The 9481-nt window shown below is 42.8% G+C and overlaps 1 protein-coding gene across 3 annotated transcripts in view; it reads right to left on the bottom strand.

Moving 5' to 3' along the window:
* LOC104961134 (protein FAM126B-like) overlaps positions 1-9481 on the bottom strand; it is a 41716-nt gene that overhangs the window by 14177 nt on the left and 18058 nt on the right. For all 3 annotated transcript variants that reach the window (XM_010789361.1, XM_010789360.1, XM_010789362.1), the window contains exons 6-8: positions 7413-7592; positions 4744-4824; positions 2004-2119 (exon numbers count right to left, since the gene is read on the bottom strand). In XM_010789361.1, coding sequence (XP_010787663.1) covers positions 2004-2119; positions 4744-4824; positions 7413-7592 — 377 coding nt within the window. The remainder of the gene's footprint in view (positions 1-2003; positions 2120-4743; positions 4825-7412; positions 7593-9481) is intronic.

Below are 9481 nucleotides of genomic sequence, written 5' to 3'. Positions count from 1 at the left end.
AATATTACATTTTGTGAGGAAACTTTTCCACCAATGATTCCAATAAGTATTCCAAAATGTCACTTCAGGTTTACGAAAGTAACTGTAATCAGATTACTCGTTTTTCAAATGTAACGCCAGCTGAATACAGTTAGCATATTGTTGTATTCTGATTACGTAACGCCGTTACATGTATTCCGTTACAACCCAACACTGCTTCTAGGCTGCTGTCCCGCAGCTGCTGCCTCTCTGTTGGACTCTGTCGCAGCTGGGCTACTGCTGTGGTGCGGAGCGCATTAACCAGACTCTTCACAACGAAGGATCAGTTCTTCTTCAAGGTAGGGAAGGTTACGCAGTACGCAGTCTACTGACCCGCAGCTGCTGCCTCTCTGTTGGACTCCGGTACTGCACATTACTCATGAGATGTTGTAACAAAAAATGGGTGGGAGGCGAACGCAGTAACCACTCCGCCAACGCCACAGTCACCCTCGTTGTGAGGGCCGGATGAGAATCTCTGGCGGGCCGGATGTGGCCCGCGGGCCGCCAGTTGATGGTCACTGATCTATTTGAAAGAGAACTGTAGCCGATACGACCGTTATCGTCCTCGTGTGGCTGCAGCCTTAGAGTCTTCAGAAAGAATGCACGCACACGGCACTCACAAGTGACTATGGAGGGGACTGAGCTAAAAAGTCGGCTGCTTACACGGTGCTAACGGTTTACTTTGGCAACAAAGGCAAAAATAGATAAAACATTATAAGAATGATGTAAATTCGTATCTGTTGTATTGTTTTCACTTGTTGCAGTCAGTGTGTTGCGTGGAAATCAAAAATATACCTCATATTCTCGACAATTCAAAGCCATCTGCTGCCGTGAAACACTTTGGGTTATTTAACGTAACCTTGGTTCTTTGATAACAGAGTGAGGTGTTTCAAAATTCAAATGTCATGTTGACAAATGACGCATACAATTAAATATTACATTAGAGTTAAGGGGTTTGTGGTCTTCTGTTTTGAAGGACTGCAGATACATGAGGACAATTCTCAAGATCATTTCGGACAGCGTTAGTAAAGTCTCACAGATCAGTGATGCTTCTGGTGAAGAGACATGGTGTTGAAATGAGAGCAAAACAACCTACTTGAAGTGATCCATTTTCAAATCTCTGTACAAATATCAATATTTTGCATCCCCATTTGGTGCATGTGTGTTTTGGAGAGTGTGTGTATTGATAGAGTACATCCAGAAGGAAGACCTCGAGTGTAAGGGCCATAATTGACTGTGCGCAGGGGGAGGTAAATGGCCTCGTTGTATATCATCAGTCAGAGTGAGCCGGCAACGCTCAGGAGCTTCAGGCTTTCTTCTCATAAACACTATCTCAGGCCCGGGCACACAAATGGGTTTCCAGATAAGCCCAGCCCTGCTGAAATCCATTCAATGTATTTATGACACTGGGGGGACGCTGCTTTGGACAAGGCTGGGATGACCAGTGTGATCTGTGCTGCCCCCACACCTCTGAGGTACCAGAGCTGATGCTGTGTCAGTCTCTGCGCATGTGTCACTGCAAACAAAAAGCACCACCATTTTCTGGCAGGACTCCAGCACGCTTCATTACTATGCCAAGATTACCATTCATCCACAGCTGCAGAGAAAATTGTAAGAGCCAAGAAAGCTTTCAGGTCTGCTTAGTCTGGCCAGAAGAGGCTGAATGAGAGTCGAGGGTTATGCTCTGATCATCTTAAAAGGTATTTTTCATCTTATGGGGAAGGGTGAGATGTGAAAGAAAGGAACAAAATAAATAGGACGGAATGATGACAGTCTGGCGGTGCCACCTGTGTTTAGTGAGGCTGAACGGCCCACTGCGCTGCCATTTCTGTCTCCAAGAAGCAACAAAAGGTTCGCCTCTCTGGTGAGCCGTTCAGAACAGAAGACTTAGCATAATGTCTCTAAACGGCTGCCATTTAATCTCTTTTGTGGCGTTACTGCGTCTCAGATTATTCCCTGTCTGTTAACAGCTGATGGAGTGTTACCTGTTCTGAGCGGTGAAGGTCTCTCTCTGCGGGTGGAGGCCGCTGTACACCACTCGGATCAGATCATGTTGACAGAGGGCCCCCTCTGTTAATGCCATGGACCCCAGGCTAGAAGGCTAAAAACAAAAATAAAACAGTTTTAGTTTACATTTTAACTAATAAATAGCTAATAGATATTACCATGAAACTTCCACAGCAGATTGCTTACATACAGAAACGTTTAAAAAAGTTATTTGAGATGTCATGTACATTTACATATGCAAATGAGGCATGATCTTATTCCGCTGTGAATGCTAATTTGCATTTGTTTCCAGGATCGAAATCTGAACATTTGATAAAGCCAGGTACAAAAATCTTGAGTTATGGGTTTTGAGAGGGAAACATGGACAACCTTTTGTGTTACAAAACAGAAAAAAGTTTCAAAATAAACAGAAAATATGTTCAAAATAAGCAATTCCCCAATACATTTAGGAATAAAATGTTATATAAATCAGTTAATTCATGATATCTTAAAAGCATTTGTAAAAACCTTCAGATTATAGACGGGAATGAAACTGGAAAGTTGTCGCCTGTCTCCCATTAATTAAACACTTGTCCACTGTGGTGGCTCTTACAACATGCTACTAAATTGACGATGATGATGTTGCGATTGTAATGTGGAGCAAACAAGCTGTTGTGCCCATCAAGTTGTTGATTGACAAACGGGGGCCTCTGCTTTGCTCAGATGGAAAACTGCTGTGATTAGTGTTCAGATTTCATTACAGACGATTGATATTACAACTGGACCTCCGCCAAACTCTCTCTCCCCTGAGAGCATTAACTGGCAGCGCCTGATTGCTTTCTGGTCGCCCTATTTATTGGTTCTAAAGTTGGGATTTGTATCCATGTTCAGCGAGAAACTGCTGACTGCACAACTTTGCCACTAAAAGTTACGTGTTGCATTTCTCCCTGTATCTTCTACACAGCCCTTCATGATACATTAAGCTTAAAATGTTCCTTTCAACCATTTCATCCGTGTTTCTATTTGAGTCCCTCCACTACCTTCTGTGCACCTATTCTGACAGGTTAGGGTGTCCGGCAGTGTTTTATAGTTGAAGTGAGACACCTCACCTGAGATAAAGATAACCTCCCCTAACACCATAAAGGTCATTCACTTTCATGAAATAAAACATTAACCTTTTGTGGTGTAAATGTCAAGGTGTTACTTCAAACATCACATGGTGAACCTTTAATAAGTCAGGCACTCGTTTCAGCTGTCACTACCTGATCTGTGATGCTATTAAAAAAATGATACAACAGATATGTAGTGAGAGCAAGAAGAAAAGCGTCTGCACTGTATGAAAGCAGGAAGTTCCACTGGTTGTCTAATTAGCTTAGCTACAGTATTTGTGTTTTAAAACATATTTCTAATGTGTTTCTTTAGCTCAATCGGAACAATCAAACAGAGCAAATAAAGTTGATAGAGAATAAGCAAATCCTTTTTAAACCCTGTATTTTATTAAAAACAAATAAAGGGGAAAGTACTGTAGCACAAGTAACGACTGAAACAGTGACAAATAACTGTTAATGTCAAAGTGAGAATATGCTACATGACCAATCTATTCTGATGGCGTGCGGAACAAAAGTCACCCCTAAACCGACTTGATATTCTGTCATACGTATCTTGGGTGATGCCTATTGGTGATGGAGGGGGGGCTGGATTCATTCAAAAAGAGAGACTGGGGAGCATGCTAATGCTGGAGGTCTGGGGAAAAGGCCCTGTGATGCGTTGAGCCGTACTACAGCCTGGGAAGCTTGATGTGACTCACACACGCACCAAGACCTCCCCTCACCCGCCTCCATGCTTTCTTCATTCTCACAGCATGGAGGGAAGAGCCTCTCAAGCTTGTAATTACAGCGATGAATCGCCCTCAGCATGCGCCACACACTGTAGACCCATCGACACTCACGAGCACACTCACAAGCACCTACTGACGGCTGTCATACTGCATGAATAAATATTGTTTGCTCTGTTTTGTGTTGCAGAAAAAACCCTAGAGACTAGCCAAACACTGCTTCTCTCTGCCCTCAGTAAAATATTCTAGGTCAGCAGTTCCTGTTAAACAACTTCCTAGTGAAATCCAGGTCAACACAACAGTCAATACTGTGACCTGTTTTAGCAGACAGGTTACTAACGATGGATAGAAGTTTAAAGTCAGCTTATTTTAAAGCAACAGAAGAACCTGCCTAGACCTTGTATGCCTGCCCACATTTTCATGCTAAATATTTTCAAAATCAGACTGGTGGATAACAAAACTAAGAGAGTTCAGTCCTTCTGAGAGACTTCAGGTGATAGTTAGTCAAAACTAATAATTACCCTCAGGCTGAACATCCTAAGAAAGAGCAAAAATAAATGGGACAATCTTACTCAAAAAGTGATTCATAGTGAACCTTTTGCTGTACACGATAAGTGAGCTGAGGAGGCTTTGTTCAGTGTCTTCTGACACCTTTAAACACACAGATGGATAAGCCCTGAAGGTGAGGTTAATGAAAATGGACCTCCTGTAGCATTTGACACTGAGGAGTTGTCATCTCCCAAACAGCCACTTAAATAAATCTCTATAACAGTCAGCGGGAAAAATGCATAGACAGAGAGAAGGAGACGGATCAGCAAAAGAGGACGAGAAGGGCAAGAACAGTGAAAGTAAATAGTAGAGTGGTGCTGTATATACGAAAAATAATTCATAGGCGGGAGCCCCACCTCATGGTAAATCGATGGTTTGGACAGAGATGGGATTGTGAAGGAGAGGAGCCTGCTGTTGCCCTCTTTGTCAACGATCTCCTGCAAAACAAAAAACAGAAGAAAAAAAAAGACAGAAAAAATTGTTATTACAGGAAAAGAGAATTGTTTTAAACAGTGTTATGCTTGATTTTTATCTATATTCAGCTTTCAATTCTGTTTGCAAATCTTTTACCCAGATAAGCCCTTCATTGGGCGAAAGCATTTGGCAGCATACGGATGACTGTACCGTCCCCCGACTCTCACGCTGTTGGTGTAAGACTGGGACGTGTTATTGACTGACAGATTAAATGTCACTGCCAGCACCATCACCACTCAATTCCAATTGTGATACATAGCCCAAAGATGAATGAGTCCATGAACATGATGCCGTTTCTAAAAGTAATGACTGATTATCTGAACCAGTCGCAGCCGCAGTGGAAGCGATAATGAAGTCCATTCACAGAGACGTTGAGATGAGCATTCTTCATTTGCCAAAAAGCACTTGTTATTCCTACTTTGCTCTGTAAACCAATTACGCGCCGTCGAGGAAGATTCAAGAGGTGTGTAAGAGTCATTATCAAAGTAATTGTTTTTACAACATGTTAGCCTAGTGGAAAACTGATTGGGGGACCTAGGCTGTTTTCATTACGCTAGCTTGTGCTTCTTCACGTCCTCTCTCCACCCTGGAAATCGTCTCCACTCTGCAATCGTGGAGGATCTTCAAATCCCTTAAATGCACCTTGAGGAGACGTGGAGCGAGGAGACTTCTAGAGGCGCTTAGAGCAACTTAACACAGGAGCATCCTAAGTAGAAGTCTTTGTGAAGTGGTGTGACATATACATGACAAACCTCTAGGTGACACAAAGCTGTGCCGCCATAAGAAACCGACGTCTCTTAAGACCGACGCTACTAAAGCAGAAATCTCTTTCACATTCCTCAATGGGAGACGTGAGGAAGAGATGCGAGAAAAGCGCAGAGACACATTAGCATATTAAAAAAGGAACCCATTGAAGTTTAAGTGTGTAAAAATCCTGGGTATTATTTGTATAATCCATGTATTATGTGGTAGAGTTTATGTTGTATCATTAAATATGGATGAATGTGCTTTTACTGCAACATTTTCTGTCAAAGTGGTCAGGTTCTTTTTCCCTGGCTTAGTAAATGAATGCAAATAAAAAGCCAAAAAAGCAAGTTGACTCTTCAAAGCATCCATAACTTGGGTTACCAAACAAGTATTTTTCAATTGTATTCCCCAACGTTAGGCCTTGTCCTGCCCTTCACTGGCCAGAAGTATATCTCTGAATATCTAATGGACCTGCTGAGAGCAGAGCTGTTTGTCAGAGCAGAGTCACCAATGAACATAGGAGAAACGTCTATGTACAGGGCAGCAGAGTGTGTGAGTGTGGAGTTGTATGGAGGAATAAATTATGCATGGATATACCTTCAATGGTGTTGGCTGACATGGAGCTCTTCCTATTGATATCTCTAGCTCTTAGCCCATTTCCCTAAGGGTGTTTCCTGGTGATGCAATCTATCCTGGGTCTGTCCATTAACCGGAGATTTCCCTGTAGATTGTGTTTAATGGCAACAGGCGTACTGCCTCGCTAATGTTTCACCTGTATTATTAAGTCCAAAGAGATAACCAAATATCAACACAGAGCCTTTCACAGCTATCTTCAAAGTTATAGAAACAAATGTGATTGGATACGGTTGAAAGAAAAGATGAGCCTTTCATCTAAAAATATCACATCTACCTGTGTTCATCCATATTCACCAGTGGAAAAATAATGGCATATTATTTCATCAAAGTCAGATACTGAGGCTCACTAATGACTAAATAAGTGGAATTAGGAATAAAAATAAGGGTTTCTTTAAACTTTCTTTGTAGATCGACAATATAACAGCAACAGTATCCTGGTGAGACAGCATCATGTATTCGAAGAGTTCATTTCAACAGCGGGAACTATGACACTGTGGGTATCCCTGCTGATGGAGATGATGGTGATAACAATGAAGTGTTACTCTGTCAGGGTCGTTTACAGGGCATCATCCCTCAAGCTGCAGGGACTCAGAGTTCCTCTAAGGCAGTCTTGACCTTGACCACAACTGCCCAATTCTTCTCGCTTTGAGGGCCAAAACTGAAACTTAATGGCTAGCCGAAAGCAATAAATAATCCAAATGTGTTGTGTGCCACTACCTCTCCTTACCTCACTTGTGCCAAACGGACTTCCTGAACAAAGTATTACTCTGGATGTTCTTGCTCAGACTATTAGACAAGTCATCATTTTGCGATACTTTAAATGTAGAGCTTTTTTAACCTAACAACAAACAAAACAACAGCAATTTATGTTATAACTGTTTAAAATGAGACATTCACAATTACATGTCTTTCAACCAAGAACATCTGCCAGGGCAAATTGAACCTTAGGGGCTTAACTTTGGCAGTCCTGACCAGCTGTAGATGAAGTCTAAAAGCCACTTCTACTAGCTTTTCTGACTCTTTCTTAGTAATTGTTAATAGACTAGAGAAAAGAGTGTTGATGCATAATAGCCCACATAAGATCCTCGGTAAGCTAGCATTGTGCTAAGTGAACACACTGCTAGAAGGTTTTGCCAGTGCTTCCCCGCACACTTCTACAGACACCCACCAGGTTATAAATGCCCAGGAGGAGGGCCTCGATGCAGCCGTTGCTCTGGCGGTCCCGGCTCGCCGTGATGCGCAGATAGACCCACACCAGCTCGGGGAGGAACTGCAGGGTGAAGCGGCGCAGGCGGTCCTCAGAGCTCCGGTACAGCTCGAACAGCTGGTGGCACACCGGCTCCATCAGCTGGAATGTAGGAGGGGACATAAGGAATGCAAATCAGTACGAAGTGTCAGACTCTCGTGGAATTAAGGTACATTTACATGTTACTATGCCAGAGATAGAAAATAAAATAAAATGAAAAACAAGATGGAAGAGGAGGCTGAAAGTACATTTGTATTAAATCGACTAATGCCTTTTCCCCCTAGATTAACAATAATAATCACCTGGGCTATAAAATGAGAGAAAATGGTGAAAAATATCAGTCTCAAATGTCTTTAAATGTCTTGTTGTGTCAGTCCAGTCAGATATTCAGTTTAACATGATACAAAACTGAGAAAATGAAATAAAAAATGAAATAAAACATATTTGAGAGGCTAGATACATTATTTTCAAACAGCTCTTCATGTTACCACAGTTTACCACGGAGCCTCAGTTTCCCCGCTGCGAGGCCCTGGTGCTCGCAGTTCACGCGCGTGCTCCACTAAAACCCCCCCGCTCATCGCGTCCAAATCGTGCATGTTCCGTGTTGTCCTGTGGCAGGCACCTTCGATGTCGGGGAAAAGATCTTCAATACTCCGAAAATAATCCCACCAGACTCCTTTGCCCCTCCAACAGAGGGATGTCCTTGTCCTTTTTCGTTTTTCGTCATTTCAAGCGATAAAAACTCTATCTTCTCTCGAATTATTAATATTTGTGGACACCCTCGGCTCGAGTTCAGGGCGTCCCGAGCTGAATAAGGGCGTCAAATGACGGCAAAGACGGCCCCCTGGCGGAAACGCAAGCTCCAAATATCAAAAATAAATGGCTTATAATAAAACATGAATGAATGTCATCTTGACTAAAGCACTGAAGGCACGGTGGGATGGACTGATGGAGGGAAAGTTTTGCTGCGGGTCAAAAGTGGAGGCGTGTAGGAGCAGAGGGGATAAATCACTACAATGGAAGTCTGGTCAGATGTTCTCTCGGGGGAGCCAGCTGAGCCAATGTGTTTATACTGCTCAGGGGTCAGTGAAGAGAGTGCCCACACAGCACTACTGTCAGTGTGTGTGTGTGTGTGTGTGTGTGTGTGTGTGTGTGTGTGTGTGTGTGTGTGTGTGTGTGTGTGTGTGTGTGTGTGTGTGTGTGTGTGTGTGTGTGTGTGTCCGACTCTGGGAGTGTCAACTTATTAATTAGACCCTCCAGAAAAACGCGGGCTAAATTCCTTGATTATGCGGGCTAAACATGCGGGGTTTTTATGTGATTTTATGCGGTGAAATTGCGAAATATGCGGGAAGTTGCTAAATATGCTAAATATGAGGGGAAAAAGAATAAAAAATGTTTTAAATATTGGGCTCTTATTTATTCTCTCTCACACACAACCTGCCACTAACGTTAAACCGCTTTACTATTCAATTAAACACATTCAATGTTTATTTATTGTAAAAGCAATTGGGCTTTTTTTCTACACACACACACACCCCACACACACAAATACGCACACACGCACACACGCACACACACACACTTCTCCGCCTCATTCCGTTTTCATTTACTCGTTCGTTATCTGACCAGCTTCAATCTTGTAGGCTACTCACTTCGTTTCTTGTAGCCCTCGAAAGGGTTTTGGAGGTTGATGCCTCGGTGAACGTGAGTTGTTTGGCTTTCTTGTCCTCAGCAGCAGAAAGCATTTTCGAATGTTTGAATGAATCAAAGTGGGTCGTCCCCGTCGATTTTCTCTTATGCTCCAACACACAGTTGCACGGGGTGCAGAATAGTTTCCCCCCACTTTTTGCCCGGTCTTTAGTAGAAATGTTCGTCGGTAAATGAGATGGATTAGATTTTTTCTTCTTGGTGATAGCTCCACACGTTCACTCTATACAGTGTTGTTTACATTCTGTGATGCGCGAGCTGATGACGTCACGTCAAGACGAGTT

The sequence above is a fragment of the Notothenia coriiceps genome, unplaced genomic scaffold (assembly GCF_000735185.1).
Source record: "Notothenia coriiceps isolate Sejong01 unplaced genomic scaffold, NC01 NC01_scaffold00032809, whole genome shotgun sequence".
NCBI classification, from domain to species: Eukaryota; Metazoa; Chordata; class Actinopteri; order Perciformes; family Nototheniidae; genus Notothenia; species Notothenia coriiceps.
This window is presented reverse-complemented; position numbering and strand designations above follow the sequence as displayed.